The following is a 21,664-nucleotide window of genomic DNA, read 5'->3' as shown; positions in this document are numbered from 1 at the left end:
GTGCCGCTGTGCTACTAGTAGCAGATAATACATGTACACACTGACATACATCCATACATACATACATACATATGCACACAAACAATATCCCACACATACACGCACTTGCTTTCTCTCCCTCTCTCCCTTTTTTTCCTCCTCAACCCTGCGCCGCCACTGTCCCCATCCTCCTCGACTGGCACCACCCCCACCACCGTCCACGACGCTTATGCTGCCCTCATGCAGTCGAGCGCAACGCCCGCCGGTATGTCGTGCTCCAACCACTCTGCTGCCCTCCGCCCCGTGCCTGTCTGGCTGGTTCCTGGGCCTCGCCCGCCCTCGCGCCGCCGCTCCGCTCCCTGTCTCCTCCTCCTCCTCCTCCCTCGCTCTCATCCACACGACCCGCTAATCCTCGCTGTGCAGGCTACCGCAGCAGCGATGAGTGTGGATACTGCAAAGACGCTGCCAATTCTCGTGCGTCCTGCCCTTCCCCTCCCTTCCCCCCACCCCCATCCCGTGTCCACAGTCGTCGCCTGCACTTGATGTCCCGTTAAGGTTGCACAGCTGCACGTGCAGGGCCCCCGCACTGCAAGCAATTCTGCTCCCTTGGTTGGATATTTTCCCCCTGCCCAGCCCATCTCCCTCGCCCTACTACACCCACTACCACCATCTACCGACGTATACCACACATACACATCGTAGCCACGCCAAGTGCGTCCATCCATCCATCCACCCTTTGCACTCGCCCTGCCTACATTTCTGCTCTCCAACCCATCGGCCCCTCCTCGCAAAACCCCCCCGCCTGCAACCACACCCACGGGCCATCCCAGTCCCGAGCGGGAGAAGCCGGGATGAGCTTCGACCCCCAACTAACGCAGCCAATCAGGCGCCAGCTTCTACTTTCTCTCCAAACGCTTGACCGTTGAAGTCTACCAACTACTCGTCGACCGCGGCTGGAGGAGGTGACAGCCCACCTCACTATGCCTTGATTACAATAGCTGCTGACGCGCCCTTGTAGATCCGGCACTCTTTTCTACAAGCCAGACGTCCTTCGCCACTGCTGCCCCCATTACACAATCCGGTAAGCATTGATTGATCCTGTCCACAAACCCAACAATGCTGACCCGACACAAAGTCTGCCCGTTGCCTCATTCAAGCCCTCCAAAGACCAGCGGAAAGCGGTCAATCATTGGAACGACCATGTGCTAGGCGAGTGGTACATCAAAGAGGCTTCTAGGCTCTACCCGTTGTCCAAACAGTCGGTGCACTCCACATGACCCATCCCGCGCCTAGGCTAATGATGGACAGAGAAAAGGCTCGGCTAAAGAACACGTTTGACCTTGTCCGAGAGGTGCACAGGTCAGAGCTGCAGAATGTCAAACAACCGCCTGAACCCGCCCATCGCTTCGACGTGACACTTGAACCGGCAGTCTTCACGCCCGAGAAGTATGACTTGTTCAAAAACTATCAACAAACTGTACACAAAGAACCCCTCAACCAGATCTCACAGTCAGGCTTCAGAAGGTTCCTCTGTGATTCTCCACTACAGCAATCCTCACGCACTGTCGATGGCAAAGAGCAGCTCTTGGGCTCCTTCCATCAGTGCTACCGCCTCGATGGCCGACTAATTGCAATGGGCGTGCTGGACCTGCTTCCCCATTGCGTCAGTGGTGTGTACATGCTATATCATTCCGACTTTGCCGAATGGCAGTTTGGCAAATTGAGTGCCCTCCGTGAAGCCGCACTCGCGCTTGAGGGCGGCTACGAGTACTACTACATGGGCTACTATATCCACACGTGCACCAAGATGAAGTACAAAGGCGACTACAAGCCACAACACGTTCTCGACCCAGAGTCGTATGAGTGGCACCCATTAGATGGTGAACTGCGTAGCCTGCTCGACAAGAAAAAGTACGTGTCCTTGGCGAGGGAGCGGCGGAGACAAAAGGAACAAGAGTCTGGGGCAGACCAGACGGAAGGCGCAGACACTGCAGAACAAGACGACTATTCAGACTATCCCTTACTCTCGCCTACCGAGGCTGCAGACGCGTGGATGAGCGGTATGTCGCTTTTCGATCTCAAGATGCCAGGGGTGATGACGGCCGAAGAGATTGAAGAGAAGATTGATCTGGCTACAATGCCGTTTCGCGCGGGTAACAGACTGGTAGAGCTTCAGGTATGCCACATACGACAGGCAGTGGTTGACTAGATGGCACTAACCAACTTGCAGGATCTTGTATCATGGGACAGTAGTGATTTGCGGGATCCTCATTCGATTCGAGGCATGGTTGGTGAGATGGTGGCTTGCATGGGCCCCGAGGTTGCATGGCAGATTGTGGTCCAGCTGCGGGAGTAGAGAGAAAGAGGGAGACAGGACATGAACTGTGACTGGATGAACTGGAGGCATAAGACCTTCCTGTCAGCGCATGTGAGGTCTTGTCCGCTTCTCTTCTCCCATTGTCAGCAAGCAATCACATGCTCAACGGCAACAGCGAGGTGCGAAGACAAACATACCGTTCATGAAGAACCTCGGTACTCAAGAGTGTCAATTCAGTATTCTATGATTAGTTGTGTTGGCCAAATGGCTGGTTTTCCTCGACTCGTGGTTGAGTGTGTGGAAGTCGATGCGTGCTCGCTATGCTCCTGTCCGCCTAGCTTCCCCGGTGGGCCGAGGCACCTCAACCTAAACAGATAGTCAAAAGTCCCACCCTCGACACAGACACCTGCCTCTGCACATCACAATGTCCGCATCACCGCTCACCATTGTTGTGCGCCCCCGAGGTAAGGGCAATTCCCTGCAACAGCCCAACGCCCCTTCTCTCTGCTGTTCCCCGCTTCTCCAATAGCAGCCGGATTAACCCCTCGCTAGGCCGACCGATCAAAAACCTTCCCGAGACGATTACCGTCAGCGCCGATGCCTCAACCGCTCAGATCTTTGAGGAAATTGCAAAAGCCTCGCGCTTCTCGATCCACCGCCTACGCGTCACAAAGGGCAGCGATGGGTCCCCAATACCAAACACCAAGGATGTCAAGGTGTACGACACCGGCTTGAGGAACAAGAGCGCCGTCGATGTCAAGGACTTGGGTACGCAACGCACTTTGTCACAGCATGCTCATGGCTTACCTTATTTCAGGACCACAGATATCATGGCGAACCGTCTTCATCGTCGAATACCTCGGACCCCTCCTCATCCATCCGCTCATCTACTTTGGCCGCCCTCTGATCTACGGCACCTCTGCGCCCCCGTCGCAGCTCCAGACACTCACCCTGGCCATGTGCGTCTTCCACTTTGCTAAGCGCGAGTTTGAGACGCTTTTTGTGCACCGCTTCTCGTCGGCTACCATGCCCGCCATGAACATTGTGAAGAACAGCGGCCACTACTGGCTCCTTTCTGGCTTGAACCTGGCTTACTGGAGCTATGGTCCAAACAGCCCCGCGGCAGGACGCCCAAATCCTATTCTCACATACCTGGGCGTCGCCTTGTTTGCCATTGGCGAGGTGTGCAACTACAGTACACACGTCACGCTGAAGAACCTGCGTCGTCCCGGCAGCACCGAACGCGGTATCCCTCAGGGCTTGGGCTTCAACTTGGTAACATGCCCCAACTACATGTTTGAGTCGATGGCGTGGCTCGGCGTGGCCCTGATCAATCGTAGCCTTTCCACGCTGCTCTTCATTGTCATTGCTGTTGGGCAGATGGGTGTGTGGGCATGGAAGAAGGAGAAGAGGTATCGCAAGGAATTTGGCGACAAGTACAAGCGCAAGAGGTACGCCATTCTGCCGGGCATCTGGTAAATGGCTTGTGTCACGCGACCTCGGATGGTCAGAGGTGGTGGTCCAATCATGGCTGGTGCCAACGCTTTTTTGCAAACATCTTTACACAGCATATGTACTCATAGACTTGTGTGTGGAAATGCAGAATGCATCATTGATTGGGCTGCTTACACGGTGGATCCTGAGCCAAGCGGGAGGACCGGCAATACGGGGGAGGTTGTTTTCCTGCTGGTTTCAGCTGGCTGCTTGCATTCAGGTGTCCAGAGTCCCCATGGCCGAGGCTGATGCCTAATTCCATGGAAGATTTTAGTAGTTTGGGCTTCTCCATTTCTCTAATAGTAGTGGTGGTAACTAGTATTGAAACCCTCATCCCTTCAATCCGGTACACAACAAAAAAACGGCTTGTCTCGTGTAACATTCTGCCTTGACGAACGGTTTATTCATTGTTCAATTTGATTGGCGTATAAGCATCGCTGTGGCCGAAAAAGGGCTTTGTGATTGAGCCTCTGTTTGGCTATCTTTTGCTGTCTTTTTACCCCCTAGCACTGCATCCAGCGAACCGGGCCCTCGACCCATCACATTGCTACTATATACGTATACGTCTGCCTCTTTGACTATCATAAGTACAAATCATCTTTACTAGCGGGAGGGGGCCAAATCGAGAAGTCGGCCCCGAGCGACAAAAAGGCCAAGCCGAGGCAAGGAAATCAGGCGACAAGGCATCGACGCTGAACGTAGAAGGAATATGGGTGAACACTAAGAAAAGAAGACGAAAATTAAGTCTGGTTGCCTATTTTATTTTATTTTATTTTTTGCCTAGCGAAACAAGGCAGACACCGAAATTTTGGACGTTGGACGACAAGGCTGAGGGATTGGATGCATGAGGGGTGGTGAGCTCGCGTCATGGGTTTGGCTGGATATCTCTCGTTTGGGAAGGAGGCGCAGCGGGACAGCAGGAAGTAAGTACGAACGATACTTGGCCCCCCTTGTGAATGGAAGGGGAGAAAAGTATGAAGCGATGCTGGTTTAAGGTTGGCGTGATTGAGGTTGTGTGTGTGTGTACGTACGACTGAACTGTGTTATAATGCTTGGGTTTGGGATGGTGGTGGCGCTGTTGGTAGCGGTAGAGAGGTTAGAGAGGAGTGTACGGGGTAATATGTATGACGTAGTCGGATGTGTACTTGATGTCGATAAATCTACTGTGACGCCTTCCTAGGCTGGATTCGTGCAATGCTGCCTGACCGGATACGGGGTAATGAGGGAATGTTGTCTTTTTTTTAATGCCAAACCTAATTGTAGGTTGAGTCATCTACTGTCGCTGCTCGAGTAGCACTTTTATGCCTTCATGTTTGATCTAATAGAAGACGAAATGTGTCTTTTTGAAATATCAGGTTATGGACGTAGAATCCAATATCTTCACTTGTGCTCGCAGTACAAATAACATATCAGATCGGATATATCGTTTCACATGGAGAGAGTATAATCATCGAGTTTTCACCGTATGCGCGTGCTTGTTATTCTTACCTGCTTGACTCGATAACGATACCTTGGGGTCGGGAATCGAAGATGATTAGTAGAGACTTGGAGTTGCTCCATCTCTTTTCATCCCATGTCAGCGGGGCAGTGCACGTCCAGCCCAACCAATCAGTGTGGTTTGATTGAGCCAGAGCACATCCCATCACGCTAGTTTCTAGTTGGGCAAAGCGTTTCCGGGAGTGCACGCCGCATCCGTGCAAGCAGGGCGGCAGCACCACATTGGGGGCGGTCAAAGTCAGCCCCAGGGTCGCATCAGCCTAGCCCAGTCGAAGCCCATCCATCTGCCGAACTGCCAATGCCGCCCTCTCCATTGGCCATCTTCATCGTCTGCAGGATGCGGAGAGGCCGCGGGCGCCATGCATAGCTCAGCTTGCAGCCTTGACCTACAGTTGGCAGCTGAAGGCGACCGCCGCTTCGACGGTAGCCAGTGGAGCACCTACATACCATACGTACACAGTAGATTCATCAGCCGTAGCCATGGGGGCGGGACAACTACTGCTATCAGCAAGCACGACTCCGCATGGCTTTTTGTCCATGTATAAGAAGGAACGGGGCGAAGTGCATTGCACTCACTATCAATTAACCCTCCAAGCCTTTTCCGCTTTATCTGCGAGCGTATCTTTCCTCCCACGCTTGCTTTTCTTTTGCTGCTAGTATCGCAGCTACTACATACCTACCCGCTTGGTTGGGCAAGTTGCCTAGTACAGTATATATTGTTAGCTTTCCGGGCTTGAGAGTCGACGGCTGGTCGTGCTGCCATCTTTGTCGGCCTCGACGCTATTTATAACACGTATGTACCTTTAGTAGCCGAGTTGTTTCTCACCCTCCAGCTTTTTTTTTGATTCCTTTACTACTACCTGTTGTTTTCCTTTTTTAGCGTTCCGCCCCCACTATCCGCACATGAAAGACACCTGTACCACAATTCTACAAGCACAACACCTGGCTTCCTTGTGCCAGAACACAGCACCATTACAGCTCTCATAGTCTCTAACCAGACGTAGTAAAAACATGTCCAACGCCACAGAAGAGGCCAAGGCAGCTTGGGATGCTCATGTCGACACCCGCACAGGCGTCGAGCCCCCCAAACCTGCCGATCCATCCGAACTCACCAACCTACGCAACACCATTGGTACCTCATTCAGTACTGTTGCGTCTCTAATTGGAGCCGTCAAAGCCCCAGTTCCTGATCAAACTGGCGATGGCTCCAAAATCGCACCCGAAGAGAAGGCTTCCATTTACTCGAAGATTGAGGGTAGCCTCCGAGACATGTCTCACCTCGGAATCCAGGACATCAAATCATTAATTGACATCCAGAAGGAAAAGATGCTGGGTGGTTATACCGATGATAAGACTTACCTTATGGAGGGTCTCATTCGAACGGCTGCTGCGTTGCCTGATGGCTCCAAGACAAGAGACGCCGTCACCAACAAGTTCCTCGAACAGTTATGGAACGACTTGCAACACCCCCCGCAATCATACCTCGGTGCACAGTATCAGTACAGGTCTGCAGATGGATCCAACAACAGTCTTATGAACCCTCAAATCGGTAAAGCCGGAACTCCGTATGCGAGAACAGTGAAGCCATCTGCTATGCAGACTCCTGCACGCCCGGATCCCGGCGTCGTCTTTGACAGCCTCATGACAAGAAAGCACGCGGAGCTGCACCCCAACAGGATATCAAGCATGCTCTTCTACCTCGCTTCCATCATCATCCACGACTGTTTCCGCACTGATCACGCAGATTATTCCGTCTCAATGACGTCGTCATACCTAGATCTCGCGCCTTTGTATGGTAGTAACCAAACCGAGCAAGACAGGATGAGGACACACAAGGATGGAAAGATCAAGCCTGATTGCTTTTCCGAGTCGAGACTGCTCTTCTTTCCCCCCGGCGTTGGCGCACTGCTGATCATGTTTAATCGTTTCCATAACTACACTGTCGAAAACCTGGCAGACATCAACGAGCAAGGCCGCTTCACCAAACCATCTGCTGAGGCACCAAAATCCACTGGCGATGTGGAAGTAGACAAGGTGACAAAGGAAAAGTACGATGCAGCATGGAAAAAGTACGACAATGACCTGTTCCAGACTGGTCGCTTGATCACCTGCGGTCTATACGTCAACATTATTCTCATCGATTACGTCCGTACCATCCTGGACCTTAACCGCACAGACAGCAACTGGCAACTGAACCCACGCGCTGACATTCCAAATTTGCCCATGGGTGTCGGAAACCAGGTTTCAGCTGAGTTCAACCTCGTGTACCGATGGCACTCCACCGTCTCTGACCGTGACGAAAAATGGACGCAAGAAATGTGGGATGGTCTTTTCGGCGAAGGACGCGACCCCAAGACTGTTAACAAATACGAGTTCTTGGGACGCTTGAACGAAGTGTACAAGAGGACCGACCCCGATCCCGCGAAGCGTAAATTTGCTGGCCTTGAGCGCAACAAGGACGGAACATTGCCTGATCAAGGTCTGGTAGATATTCTGACCTCTAGTATCGAGGACTGTGCCAATTCCTTCGGACCGAACAGAGTCCCTGCCGTATTCCGTGCCATTGAGGTACTCGGTATTGAGCAGGCACGTGCCTGGAATCTGGGTTCGCTCAACGAGTTCAGGAAATACTTCAAGCTTGAGCCACACAACACTTTTGAAGACATCACGTCGGACAAGTATGCTCAGGAACAGCTCAAGCACCTCTACGATCATCCTGACAAGGTCGAGATCTACCCGGGCATCGTCGTGGAAGATGCCAAACAGCCCATGGCTCCTGGATCCGGTCTCTGCCCTCCATACACCGTATCTCGTGCCGTATTATCTGACGCAGTAGCACTGGTTCGTGGTGACAGGTTCTACACACATGACTACAACCCACGCACCCTCACAAACTGGGGCTACCGCCAGGCCGATAGCGATACCGCAATCGACAACGGATGCGTGTTTTACAAACTCTTCCTGCGCGCCTTTCCCAAACATTTCAAATACAACAGCGTCTATGTACACTATCCACTTACCATACCTTCAGCTATGGAGGTCGCTCTGAAAGATTTGAAGAAGGACAATCTTTACGACTTTTCGAAGCCAGTACAGACACATCACCCACATTTCTTCAAAGAGTACAAGCTAGCTACTCAGATCACGAAGGATCAAGAGACCTTCAAAGTGCTCTGGGGAAAGCCCATGGAATACATCATGGGTCCTGCATCTGCAGACTTTATGCTGGCTGGCGACGGACCTAAGAACATAGCTTCTCGCCAAATGATGAGCAAAGCTATGTACATCTCCGAATGGGACAAGGAAGTGCGCAATTATTACACACGCAAAACCCGTGAGCTGTTGAGTAAAAAGAGTGCGAAGATCGCCGACTTCAACCAGGTCGACATTGTCCGGGATATTGGAAACCTAGCACACGTCCACTTTTGCTCGGAGCTTTTCATGCTGCCTCTCAAGACGGAAGAGCAGCCGAACGGCATCTTCACGGAGGCCGAACTCTACCTCATCATGTCATCCGTATTTGCTCTCATCTTCTTTGACGCTGATCCTGCGTCCTCGTTTCCCCTGCACGTCAAGGCGCGCAAAGCAACTCAACTCCTCGGCAGTATCGTGGAGGCAAACGTCAAAGCAATTGCAAAAAGTGGCATTTTGTCCAGCATTATGCAAGCCATCTGGCCCCAAGAAAGCGCGCTCAAGAGTTATGGAAAGCACATGATCAGACGCCTCCTTGATAGCGGCATGGACCCCAAGCAGCTCGTTTGGGGCCATATACTAGGAACTGCAGGTGGCATGGTTGCAAACCAAGGCCAGCTCTTGGCCCAAACTTTGGAATACTACCTGATCGGCGAGGGCAAGGAACACTGGCCGGCAATTCAAAAGCTCGCACTAGACGACAGTGAAGAAGCCTTCAAGACGCTGATGCATTACACGATGGAAGGCGGTCGACTGAACGGCGAAACAGGCATTATTCGCGCCGTAGCAAAGGAAGTTTCGCTCACTGAAGATGGCAAAACAACCAACCTCAAGCCTGGCGATTCCGTTTTTGTCAACCTGCGTGCTGCCTCGCATGACCCCTCTGCTTTCCCCAACCCGGATGCAGTTGATCTTACGCGTCCTCTGGATTCGTACATTCACCTTGGTCACGGTCCACACCAGTGCCTGGGTCTCCCAATGACACGTGTAACGCTTACAACCATGGTCAAGGAGGTAGCTAGGCTGAAGAACCTGCGACCTGCGCTGGGACCGCAGGGCAAGATTCACAAGGTTGCTAAGAAGATGGAGCCAGAGGGTGTGGAAGAAAAGTACCAATACCATGCTTATTTGACGGAAAATCAGGACATGTACTTTCCGTTCCCATGTGGTAAGTTGATGAATTCTTCCCGGTAACCAGACTGGATTGATCATTTTGCTAATGTGTTGTAGCTCTGAAGGTGTGCTGGGATTAATAGACCACCTCGATAAGGACACAAGCAATATAGGTTACACGAGGATCGGCGGTATAGCGGACGGGAGATGTGTGGCGTATAGTGTATACAATGATGTGCCGATAGATGTAGTACCAAAGAAGACGGACCGTTTGGGAGACTGGCGCAGGTACTTTGTTCTATTCATGGCTTTTTTTTCGTATTTACAGAGGGTCGTTCCTGGTAGAATGCTCACCTTCGTTTCTGTATTCTGGATAGTTGTTGTTTCACGGCTAGGGGAGTGCGGTGGCATCATTAAAGTATATCGCTCAACCGACGTAGCATTCATTGCTCATCTGACATGCCGTGAGAGGGCTAAAAATAGGAACAAACGGCCAGAGCATGAGCACATAGTCGCGGGGCCAAAGCGTAAATTTCTCCGAGATGCCGCATTTCCTCCACCGCTCATTGGCCCAAGCGCCCAGCCTCGTATTTGCGCCACCCCTAATCGTTCAAATGACGTCCTCGACAGGGTCTCGACAGCCAACTTCACCACCAAACTTATGGGATCTTCGGACAAAATTACCACCTTGGACTGCAGAGTCTCGAAATGGGAATTGAACGGTTTTCAATAGCCGCAGATCCCAGGACGGCTGCATCGTGTGCGGCAGCTGCTTTCGGATAGTCGGGTCGTTCCAATTCCTAGAAACGGGGATTCCTCTTCAACCGGCGGCCATCATCGAGGCGGCTCCACTACATGGGGGACTGTGCGAGAGAGGAAAGTCGAGAGTGTATATAAACAAGTTTGTGCCGCGCAAATTCAACTTCACTACCCAACGAGCCTCACATTTCGCAACTCACACTGATAATCCTAATATCCAACCACTCGACATCCTAATCTCTCCCTCTCAGACACAATGGTCTCTTTCACCACCCTCCTCACCCTCGCTGCCGGCGCTCTCGCTGCCCCTGCCCCTGCCGACACGCAGTCCCCGCCAAAGCAGGTTCTGCCCGCAGGCTACCCCAACCCTTGGGCCTGGCACGTCGAAGACTTCGAAGCCGGCTGTGTGCGCAGCGGCTGCTACTACCGATTCAACCTCTCAGTTCCCGCAACCGAAGCCTACCCACAAGGCGGCAAGTACTCCTGCAGCGGCACCGAGAATGGCGAGTTTGGCAATGAAAACACTTTCGAAGACTGCAGCATTGTTGGAGATGACAATGCCGCTACCGCTGCCGCCAAGCTGGGCAGGAGGATCAACTCCGAGCCTCCCAAGCAACTTTATGTTAGCTTCTTGAAGCCAGGTTCCGCAGCCGACCAGACGTAAGTTTAGCCACAGCCTTTTCTTTCTAGTCCCTGTTTCTTCGTCGTCACATACATTTTACTAATACGGGTGGATTTTAGGAACCCATACAACTTTACCGCAATCACGACTGACTGGACGTACAACGCGTTTGTCGCCGTCGATGAGGAGTTTGACGTCTACCCTACTATCTGGCAACAGTACCCTCTTCCCCAGAGCAAGGTAGCTTGATTTGTTTGAAGGATCCGGGAAGGAACGGAAATCGGTCGCCAAACCTGACTATGCGATGGAGCGGGTCCATGGAAACTTCCAGTCTCTGCAGTTTCTCAACTTCTCTCCATGTTTCCAAAACTATAGAACCTTGTAGATATGCAACCATGTAGATACTATGATGATTAGATTTAACGCAATATTTTTTTGATCTTTTCAATAGTCGTATAAGTGCTCATGGGACCTTGCAAAAAAGTGGAGCGATTGGCACAATATAGTAAAGTTCGGCCGGATTTGGTCCATTCAATACATATTGTATCCACAATCCACCAATGGAATCGCTAGTCCAAGACAGCACTCCATGCATGTAGGCATATGGTGATCTTTCGCTTAAAGTAGTCGATCAAAAGTTATCATGTCCAAGTATATTGCCACCTCCGCACTGGCTCCGCTTCCCGGTGGTTATTGCACAAGGAAGCTGCAATATTAAAAAGCCAAGGGAACTTGCCGCATAATGACCTGGATATCCAACCATCCATCCCATCCGCAACCAGTGTAATATTCTTAATCATAATATCCTCCATTCCATCCCATCATCCACAATGGTCTCCTTCACCACCCTCCTCACCCTCGCCGCAGCCACCCTAGCCACCCCCATCACCCCGACCCTCGACCCCCGCGCCACCGACATCCCCGCAAACTGGACCTGGCACGTCAGCGGCTGGGAAGCCGGGTGCCAGCGCCGCGGCTGCTACTACAACTTCAACGTCACCATCCCCAGCGTGCGCGCCGCCATTGGCGGCGGCAAGTACTACTGCAACGGCTACGAAAACGGGTGGTACCGTAAAGGGAATTGGTTTGAAGAGTGCAAGCTCCTGGAGCTTGCTCCTGGCGAGTTTTTGTCCCAGGCGAATAATACGGTTGCGGCCAAGTTGGGGGAGCGGGTGGGGGAGGAGCCGGTGCCCAAGGAGATTTTTGTGAGTTTTGTTTGGAAGGGGTATGAACCTACTGGGTAAGTTTTTTTTCTTTTTCTTCTTTTTCTTCTTTTTTCCCTTTGGTTCTTAAAAATTGGGGCTTTCTTATCCGATTTTGTGGAAGAAAGAAGAAGAAGATGTGTGGTACTAATGTGTGGTAGACGTCCCTCGTATAACTTCACTGGCTCTAATGAGACGGTGTACAACCAATTTGTGTCTCCTCCTTTAGAGTTTGACATTACTCCTTCAAAAGTCTTTGCTATTGCATAAGTGCAAGAGGAAAGTGTGTCTGGATACGAGCATAAGTAATGAGTTGGAAATGTGGCAATGATTAGAATGACAGTGTTTCTTTTCATGTTGATTGTTAATTGGTACTAAGATTGAGCATGTCTGTTTAGCGTGTAATGTATCGAATCAATTCTCTTTTTCTGTGAAAAACAAAAAACAAAAAAGTTGGAATACTTTGGTGTTTTTGATTCAAAGTATAAGTATAATCTTGAGAAAAATACTTAAAAAAAAAGCAGACTAGGTATGAAGACAGGCGATGTTAATGTGTTGTGACATGTATTCTGACTCGTATGCAATAATCTGTCAATTAATCTTATGACAAGAAAGCTTCATCGTGTTAATCCTGAGATACGCGCAAGGTACCCTTACATACTGAGTAGTAGCTATCCGCCAATAGGAACTACTCCTACCCGGAGGACTATATAACGTGCAATATGATCATATGGTATGATATACACGGATTCTGTTTTTTGTCTCTCGCTGTTCGACATCCAATGAATACATGGAGCGTCAAGTCATATTCAGAGCACGGATAGAAACCAGTTCGAGTAACTATGACTTGACTTGTGCCTACCTATCTGCTGTACGGCTTGATTCGATATCTCAGATTGCTATATAGCGTACTAGATCAATCATCCCAGAAAAGAACGGCAGGCCACATCCCGACGTGCCTGAATCGGGTATTTAGAAAAAAAGACTTTGCAGTTACGGTAAAAGGATCTGAATGAGAAACGTGCACAGAAACCTGAGAGCTTCAGCGAGACCCGTCGAAGAATTATGGTATGAAAAATGAAATATCCATGGAGTCCTATTCTTTGGAGTAAGGTACAACATTTGGTAGCGATGTAGTGAAACTTTACTCCTCGAAATCGGTATGCGAAAGGGATCAGAGAGACCAGTCAATCAACTGCGTGCTTGAAATCCCTAATATCGTGCCGGCGCACCAGGCTGTTAGTAAACCTGGGGCAGAAACTATCGTCTGAATCTGAGCAAAATATGAGGATCTCATCTATAATAATGATTATACTGACTATATGGTTTTCTCCATCCTGGCTAGATACAGTGATTTAAGCTCATAATTCTGTGCAGTGGTCAAACAAGGAGAAAGATTAAGAAAGCTTCTTCGGCACTGAAGCTTAAAACCCCTTCCTACATTTCAAAAGTTTAAAGCAAATTTGATTTAAATACAGAAACGGTCTTCAGAATCAATTTTCGTAATCTCAGAGTTACATTTAGTTTTTGGATATGGGGGAAGGGGAGGAGATGCGAACTCTCGATCTTGCAAATGAGGACTTCGTGTATAGTATATCAATCATCCCATTCAAAAGTTTCCAGCTCATCTAGTAGTTTTCTCTAACCCCAGATTCTCGTCCGTCCAGCTATCCACCAGAAGGTGTAAGGAAAAGGAGAGTCAGTCATATCTACCATTATAAGATTCATGGCTCGATACTGACTCCACTCGTTTATCGTCTGCGAGCTAAGTCGCGTAAGATGCTTTTTCTTCTTGGTCACAAGGAGTGTACATGACAAAAGTGTGGGAGAAGATATCATGATGAGGCAAGAAACTTGTCATTGGAATTTGAGCTACATGAAGTGATATGTATGGGGTGGAATTTAGTCTATTGGATGAATCGAAAGGATGTGCAAATAGAAGGAGATGAAAAAAGAAGGAGATGAGAACAAAAGGAGATACAAAAAAAAGAAGCCATCGTTACTTGGACATCGAACATGAGGTACACTTATCGTGACATGATATCGTACCTACTCTACGAGAGAGTAAAGTTTCCGTTGCCTGACTCATATCCATCATCTCCACAGTCTCCGTCGTCCGCGTTGTCTCCATTGTCGGTGTCATCAGCATCGTCGGCATCGTCGGGACCGTTGTCATAGGTTCCGTTGTAGGCACCAGCTGCATTGATGGTATAGTTGTCATTTCCGCTGTCCCCATTAAAGTCATCGTCTCCACTGACGTCGCCTCCATACCAGTCCACATCCATGTCGCGAACAGAGTTGGTTCCGCAGTGAATCTCTCCGTTGTAGTTGTGGTGTGAGTTCCAGTTGTCAACGAAGATGACGTCTATGCCGACACGGGCGTAGAGTGACTTGATCGTCTGGGCATAGAAATCTGTGCCGTTGATGATAGGACCCCAGGGGCTAGGGGCGATGTATGTGTCGAAGCCGGTCATGACGAGGCCGTTGACGATGCCGGGGATCATGGCGCCAGCTTTGAGTACATCAGGTCCGTTGGTGACAGGGCTGTCGTTCGAGTTATTGTTAGAGTCGGTCCCGTTGGTCGTAGAGTTGTCGCCAGGGAAATTAAAATCGAAGTTGATGCGCTTGAACAAGGAAGGAAGGCGGATAATCTCTTCATCGGTGATGCCGGTAGCTTGCTTGAGGATTTGCACGTTAGCCTCAATGCGCTTGGCGCATTGCTCCTGCATGGAGATGAGGTCCTTGTTGGCGAGTATCTTGTTGATAGTGGTAGACTCTACAGGGATGGGCTGGCAACCAAAGTCGTTGCAGGGGTTTGCTGGAATCGTGTCGTTGTTTCGAGAGAAGAGCCGCTGTGAGCCATGTCCGCTAGCCTTGATTTGCTGGAGCATCTTGACACCCGCAAGGGGATCATCAACCACCATAACCCAACCGCGCTCCGAATCAGCGGGCAAGAATTGGACGAACTCGTCGACATGGCCGGCGAATAGCCAGTCGGCATCGAGAAGAAGAGGGTCTTGGGTTTCTTGGGCCCGGAAAAACGGTAGCATAGCGTGGCTCTGTTTGCCATGATTGCCGAGGATCAAACGTCCAGCAGGCCAGGAAGTACCGTTGAATTCGTATGGAGGAATGGTCTCGATATTACCGCCGGAGTTGATCTCGTCACGTGATCCGCCAAGCTGCTGAACGGCGCCGATGCCAGTGTCTCGGTAGTACTCGAACAACTGTCGGCCGGCAACACGCTCGTCCTGCGGGCTTCGGATCATAATGCGCAAGCTGATGGGCCCATCAGGACCAGGCATAGAAGCGAATCCAGGTTCCAAAAAGTCCTGAGCCCAGATGTCATCGCTTCCAGTGAAGAGGTAGAGGTCCTCGTCCAGGCCAGATTGGTTGACGGCGGCCTGGAGTTGCTGGTTGAAGCGGTTGAGATATGGGGTGCCAGTATCATTGCCTTTGACACCAATGACCTGTTGCACAGGGTCGAGGTGTGTATGAGTAAGAACGGGGGCAACGCGTAACATGACGCTGTCGGACGAAGTGCCATTGAAACTCTTGACATCGAAGGTTACAAGGGCTCGACCATCCCAACCATTTGGGCGACGGACGTCCCGGCCATCAATACCGAGGACAAGACCCTTGCGGAGTGCGGCTGTGCTAAAGGTAGAGTTTCCGTCAATATATGTCCAAGTGCCGTTACAGCTGGCCTGGTGGAAGATGCGGACGTTGCTGCGCTGTACTTGGTCCTTTACATAGACGCGACCAGAAGCGCCATTGGGAAGGCCGGGCATGGGGACTGTACGGAGCGGAGCAAGGAACTGCTCGGAACGCAGTGTGTTGTCAGACGCATCGTTGCAGCGGTCGAGCTTCTCATTGCTCACGGCAGGGCCTTTGAGCAGAGCTTTGGAGCAGCGCTTGTCCGTGTCTCCTATGTTGGGGAGGAAGATGGCACCAAAGTCGGCAGTCCACGTGGTTTTGCCTTCAGAGTCCGAGGTGCCTGAGAGGTCGACGAGGCCATCGCGGTCAGTGTCAGCTCGGATATCGGCTTTGAGACTAGTGGCCGTTGATGCAGATGCGTGGCATGAAGGATCGCGTGGAAGCACTCTGGCATGGGCCAAGGGCGCAAGGGCTAGACCGTCTTAGCATGATGCATATCACGTGTGAAAAAGTGCTGTCGGAGGTCTGGGTGCTCACAGAGACTCAAGAGAGTAAGAAGTGCTTCGAGACGCATCTTACTCAAGCTAAACTAAGCTTTATGTTTTAAGTTTGTCCGTATGCAGGTAGTAAGATCTTTATGGACTGGCTGAGTGAGAGTAAACGGTTGACATGTATGGAAAGTACTGGTGGCTGAGGATGGTGGCTGTGTCAACAGTTCAAGTGATACTATTTTATATTCTTCTTTTTCGCGCAATAACAAGCCAACATAGATACTCTATTATTCATTTCTTTCTAATTCATGGTGTGCGTAGACAGTTCGTCACCCTCTCTGCGAATACACAGACCTCCCCGCCCAGCGTATAACTGGTGATGTTGCGCTAAGTCGCATTTGGCTATCTCCAATGTACTCTATTTGGTAAACGAGGACTCGCTTAACGCCAGGCTGACGCTGATTTGCGACTGTCCTTGTGGCAACGTGCGGAAGCTTAAAATAGGAAGAATGTTCTGATTGGTCGAATTACCCGGGTTAGAGTAAATGCACTCTGTCTATACGCGCTGGCCAATGACAGCCTCGAAAATACTGCCGAATTAAGCCGAGCTACCGGCCCATAACGGAACTGCGCCCCCCCTTCCACGTTTTCCTGGCGACACCCTACGACTCTTGATGATTCTTATGATCGTGGCTCCTACAAGACCTGCACCGCCTTAGTCAAGTCTCTCACAACGGCCGAGCTTCTACGATGTACATCGACAATCTGACCCGTCCGCTATACGCGACAACCAATGACAGCCTTTTGGGACTGCCAGTCCGCTCCAAGGCTCCTCGAGTGCGCGCATTCTCACCCAAAGTTCGCACTGGATGTATTACATGGTAAGTTCTTCAAGACTCGAAATACAGAATGGTTGCTCGTATTCATCACTTATCCTTTCCTCCATCCTGACCCCATTACCCATTCACCAGCGATCTGCGCCAGACATCGTGAACTAGCTCGCAGCCCGAACTTTGCGAGGGCTCCTGCTTATCTTTGAACGATACTTTGACAACAACTGCTATGAAATTTTTGTTAACGCTTTGTGACAGCAAGTAAGTGTGCTTCAGTATCATACACAGAAAGGTGTACATTCCTCATATGTACATGATCATACCTTCACCTCCCTCGCCACATGGCCACTGCTCTTCAGGCAAATACGAGAAGAGTGGAGTATCTTGTATTACTCCGCCTATTAGGCTCAAGTCATGCTGACAAGACTCGTCTTCACCTCTAGAATCCGCAGGAAAAAATGCGACGAAGAGAAACCAACCTGCCGTCGATGTAGAGACAGTCAGGTCAAGTGTGATGGATATGCACCTATACCAGCCGAGAAGAAGAAATCGCCTTTGCAGAAGGTTGTGTCTGCGAAGGCGAAGAAGAGAACCATCCAGGCCACTCCCGAAATGATTCAAGCCGTCGTTAAGCAGTCACAGCCACGTTTTCAAATTCCAGGCAATAGACTGAACCTCGAAATCGACGGCAGTGTGTATGACCGCATGTTTTTCCACCACTTTCGCTCCATTACCATGGTCGACTTCGTCCGTTTCGCCAACCCCAAAGATTTCTGGTCCCAGCGGGTGCTCCCCATGTGTCATGACGAGCCCGCTGTGCGAAACGCAGTTGTTGCGCTCGGTGCAGCCCACTACGTTTACCTACAAAAGCTCTCAAACCCTTTCTCGGGAGGCACGGACACATCCATGACCCATTATGAGTGTGTCGCAACACAGTATTATAACAATGCTATTGGGCAACTGGTAACACTCAACAACACCAACAATTCAACACTCTGGGATTCGCAGCTCAAGATTCTCACCTGCTGCCTACTGTTTGTCTGCCTGGAGAACATCTTCGGCCGCACCGACGAAGGAATGCGTCACATGCAAGCCGGCGCTCGCCTCCTCGAAACCTTCGACTTGTCGAGTGTTCCACCCAATTTTCAACAACTAATCCAAGAAATTGCAACCGTATTGCTTCACTTTTGCGTCGACGTATCTTACCTCGACGACGACTTCGACGTCCCGAATATGCTACCATATGTGGCGCCTCTGGTGGAACTTGATGACAGAATGCAACCATTTGCCAGCCTCGCGGAAGCCAAGGACGCCATGTGGGATCTAGATGTGAGAATGACCTACATCGAATGTCCCGATCATGAATCAGATGGAATACCTGACAAAGACTGCTGCATGCCCGACAATATGAATGAACTCATTGAGCCGTTCGAGCGATGGAAGACTAAGTTCAACCTTCTCGTCGCATCTCAGGTCGACAATACATATGTCCCGATAGACGTACAAAGGGAGACACTGACCTTGATGCTTCGCCGCGCTGTATGGGAAGTCATCATGCCCATCAAAGCTGACGACGAAGCCGGGGAGCTAGCGAGGCTCCAACGTGAGCTAGTTGACTTGGCAGAGCTCCTATACAGCATCGAGGCCTCATGGCTAGGCCGGCCTATGTTCACGTTGGACAGTGATAGTATCCCTGCCCTGTATTTCGTTGGGTTGTCTTGTGAAGACCCTGCCTTGGCTCAGCGCATTCTCACTCTCTTGCGCGGTCACCGAAGAAGAGAAGGACCCTGGGATAGCTGGAAAGTGGCAGATAGGCTTGAAGCCGAGTTACTGAACCCTAGTCCTTGCCCATTCAAGAGCGGTTCGGATACTTCTTCATCATGTCGGTCAGGCAGTACCCCGAATTCTGCGGGATCGTCTCCATCAAGTGGCACGCCAGATTCCACTTCCTCTTTTTCAGTTTGTAAGACGGAATTTCTTTAGGAATGTCATGTATATTATTTCTTCAATCATCTTTTTCTTCTCGAGATTTCAACTCGAATACCAACTGTGCGGGATTCTGACAGTTTCTTTTTGACTCTGCTAGATTACCACTTAGTCCGCTGCAAGTCGGAAAAAAGTCCGAAGCTAACACCAACCCCGCCCTCTTCTTGACAACTCTCTGGCGATCGACAAACACCGCCTGTACCCTATTCATCACTAGCTAAACTCTACAACGTAAGTTTCCCCACTTCTTTGCGAATCAATCCTTGATCGAGATCAAATCACGATTCAGCATCAACCCCATGTTGTGAAACTCTACCCATATCGGCACTCGATATCTGCAGTGACGAGATTTTCGTCACTAGCACAGAAAAAGACACAGTATAAATACACATAGGCTTCCACACAGCGGTGGCATTGCCTTGTTACCCTGATATCCATCATGGCTACACTACAATTTGCATCCTGGGCTACCGATCTGACGTATAGCAGTCTCACAAGCAGTTTACTTGCAGCTGATAACAAATCCTTCTTCAACTGGGCTGGATGCGCAATCGGCGGCTTTCCTTTCCAGGCTGTACCGCAGATTGCACTCAACACGACACTCTCTGCGTTCTCAGGGCTACCAACATCTTCGATTCTAGGCGCGAACGATTCCGCCTCAGGGGTTTTAGGAGATGCCCAAACTGCAGCGCTGATAAATGGCATCGCCAGCCATGTCGATGATTACGATGATACGCATCTTGAAACGATCATCTATCCTGCCGGGCCCGTTGCAAGTGCTCTCTTAGCAGTAGCCGAAGCGCATGGGCCTGTCACTGGCCATGACTTCATTACTGCATTTGTGGCTGGTGTAGAGGCGGAATGTACATAAGTTGGGGTTGTCTGTCTCGCCCGAGCACTACGATGTGGGATGACACATTACTTCCACAACAGGGTCCGTTGGCGCAGCCGTCGGCGTAAGCAAGCTTCTCGGATTGAACACCACGTATATGCAACACGCTATCGGAATTACCGCTACCCAAGCGGTGGGAATGCAAGTGTATTTTGGCTCGGACACCAAATCTCTTCATGTTGGCCGCGCCGCACAAGGCGGTATTCTAGCTGCGCTGCTTGCAAGGAATGGCTACACTTCTTCTCTCAAAGCCCTTGAAGCCAAGTATGGATGGCTTCATGTTGTCAGCACGCGGGAAAATGCAACGGCGTATTTCGATCAGCTGGGAAAGACCTGAGAAATCGAAAAGAACCCCTTCAAACCCTACCCTTGTTGAATCGTCATGCATCCAACCATTGATGCTGCCATCTACCTCCGCAATGAGACACTATCACAAAGTCTTTCAATCAAAGACATCGACCCCGTACAATTGCGCGTCAACCCCGAAGTTCTCATCCTAACCGGAAAGAAAGAGCCACAAACTGGACTCGAGGGCAAGTTTAGCATCTACCACGCCGCAGCAGTAGGTCTGGTTTACGGAGAAGCAAGACCTACTCAATTCACCGATGCTGTCGTCAAAGACTCGACCGTAATAAGTTTACGTAACAAGGTCACTGCAACTGAAGATGAAGGCGTATTCCCGTCCAAAGCATACGTTACTTTGACGTTCAAGGACGGTACAACATTACAAAGCACGTCGAATATGCCAAGGGCAGTATTCAGAATCCACTTACCGAAGAAAAGTTAAAGGAGAAGTTCATCGACCAGGTGGGCGCGGCGATTGGTCTTGATCGTGCGGTAGATGTGTATGCGTCGTTTTCAAACGTGCAAGAGATGTCCGATGTTGCTGCCATTCGGCATACGTATTAGCAGGTTCTGTTCAGCGGTACGACTACCAGGTTACCCGGGTCATTCGATTGGGAAGCTCAGCCGCCTATCGATCCTAGTTCTATCACATCACGCCAGTGCTTTCTATATAGGCACGGTCTGTCTCCTAGAACTTCTTAACAATTCTATCAATCTCTCAGACATATTGTTCGTGCTATTTCATCGTTGTACATATTTCTTATTCGTCAAGCTCACTCGGCTTCCAATGTCCATATCGTTTCTTGTGTTGTTGTTTCACTGCTACCATTCTTTCTTCAACTCTACAGTTAAACCAAAGCACTTTGATGTCCCGCAAGTCTAACAACGGTATGTGATTATGCAAGGATATGCGGGAAGGGATAGAGTGGATCACCAGCCGATGTTACTTACTTACCAAAAATGGTAGACCCACAATCTGGTGGTGGTAAGTTTGTGCTTATGCCAGGTGTAGATCACTAGCAAGGGTTCATCTTAGCTAAGACTTGAGATGGGAAAGTGTAGCAGAAGTTGTTGAACATGTGCTTTTCTCCGTGGCAGCAGCACCAGTAACGTGACACCTATCCCTAGTCACAAATGAGACGAGGTTTTCCAACAACTGATGGCTACATTCAATTGTCCCCGTGAGTGCTTGCCATCACAATACGAATTTCCCGTGTGTTCGGCAGGTAGCATTGTTCTGTTAGGACTCATCTTGATTCAAACGTTGCTCACAAACATCGCCAATCAA

At 50.2% G+C, this 21,664-nt stretch overlaps 8 protein-coding genes across 8 annotated transcripts; 7 read left to right on the top strand and 1 right to left on the bottom strand.

The window, feature by feature from the left end:
- Nucleotides 1–1,612: 1,612 nt before the first annotated feature.
- COCVIDRAFT_40429 (hypothetical protein) lies at nt 1,613–3,775 on the top strand (the record flags this gene model as incomplete). Its single annotated transcript, XM_014698091.1, has 4 exons — nt 1,613–2,155; nt 2,210–2,285; nt 2,849–3,064; nt 3,114–3,775. The coding sequence occupies 4 exons, from the start codon at nt 1,613–1,615 to the stop codon at nt 3,773–3,775; spliced, it is 1,497 nt and encodes a 498-aa protein (XP_014553577.1).
- Nucleotides 3,776–6,298: 2,523 nt separating this feature from the next.
- COCVIDRAFT_107343 (hypothetical protein) lies at nt 6,299–9,732 on the top strand (the record flags this gene model as incomplete). Its single annotated transcript, XM_014698090.1, has 2 exons — nt 6,299–9,647; nt 9,710–9,732. The coding sequence occupies 2 exons, from the start codon at nt 6,299–6,301 to the stop codon at nt 9,730–9,732; spliced, it is 3,372 nt and encodes a 1,123-aa protein (XP_014553576.1).
- Nucleotides 9,733–10,607: 875 nt separating this feature from the next.
- Nucleotides 10,608–11,222, top strand: COCVIDRAFT_29249 (hypothetical protein; the record flags this gene model as incomplete). Its single annotated transcript, XM_014698089.1, has 2 exons — nt 10,608–11,011; nt 11,093–11,222. The coding sequence occupies 2 exons, from the start codon at nt 10,608–10,610 to the stop codon at nt 11,220–11,222; spliced, it is 534 nt and encodes a 177-aa protein (XP_014553575.1).
- A 581-nt stretch (nt 11,223–11,803) lies between these two features.
- On the top strand, nt 11,804–12,445 carry COCVIDRAFT_107293 (hypothetical protein; the record flags this gene model as incomplete). The annotated part of the gene is made up of 2 exons (XM_014698088.1): nt 11,804–12,213; nt 12,337–12,445. 2 exons carry the CDS (start codon nt 11,804–11,806, stop codon nt 12,443–12,445), a joined length of 519 nt encoding a protein of 172 aa, XP_014553574.1.
- An 845-nt stretch (nt 12,446–13,290) lies between these two features.
- On the top strand, nt 13,291–13,446 carry COCVIDRAFT_107259 (hypothetical protein; the record flags this gene model as incomplete). The annotated part of the gene is made up of 1 exon (XM_014698087.1): nt 13,291–13,446. A coding segment is annotated over one exon (156 nt), but the record flags the coding sequence as incomplete, so codon positions are not given.
- A 783-nt stretch (nt 13,447–14,229) lies between these two features.
- Nucleotides 14,230–16,403, bottom strand: COCVIDRAFT_29247 (hypothetical protein; the record flags this gene model as incomplete). Its single annotated transcript, XM_014698086.1, has 2 exons — nt 14,230–16,301; nt 16,367–16,403. 2 exons carry the CDS (start codon nt 16,401–16,403, stop codon nt 14,230–14,232), a joined length of 2,109 nt encoding a protein of 702 aa, XP_014553572.1.
- Nucleotides 16,404–17,567: 1,164 nt separating this feature from the next.
- On the top strand, nt 17,568–19,136 carry COCVIDRAFT_18570 (hypothetical protein; the record flags this gene model as incomplete). The annotated part of the gene is made up of 1 exon (XM_014698065.1): nt 17,568–19,136. One exon carries the CDS (start codon nt 17,568–17,570, stop codon nt 19,134–19,136), a length of 1,569 nt encoding a protein of 522 aa, XP_014553551.1.
- A 442-nt stretch (nt 19,137–19,578) lies between these two features.
- Nucleotides 19,579–20,940, top strand: COCVIDRAFT_40423 (hypothetical protein; the record flags this gene model as incomplete). The annotated part of the gene is made up of 4 exons (XM_014698085.1): nt 19,579–20,002; nt 20,073–20,340; nt 20,470–20,725; nt 20,764–20,940. The coding sequence occupies 4 exons, from the start codon at nt 19,579–19,581 to the stop codon at nt 20,938–20,940; spliced, it is 1,125 nt and encodes a 374-aa protein (XP_014553571.1).
- Nucleotides 20,941–21,664: the final 724 nt, after the last annotated feature.

The sequence above is a fragment of the Bipolaris victoriae genome, assembly GCF_000527765.1.
Source record: "Bipolaris victoriae FI3 unplaced genomic scaffold scaffold_84, whole genome shotgun sequence".
NCBI lineage: Eukaryota > Fungi > Ascomycota > Dothideomycetes > Pleosporales > Pleosporaceae > Bipolaris > Bipolaris victoriae.
This window is presented reverse-complemented; position numbering and strand designations above follow the sequence as displayed.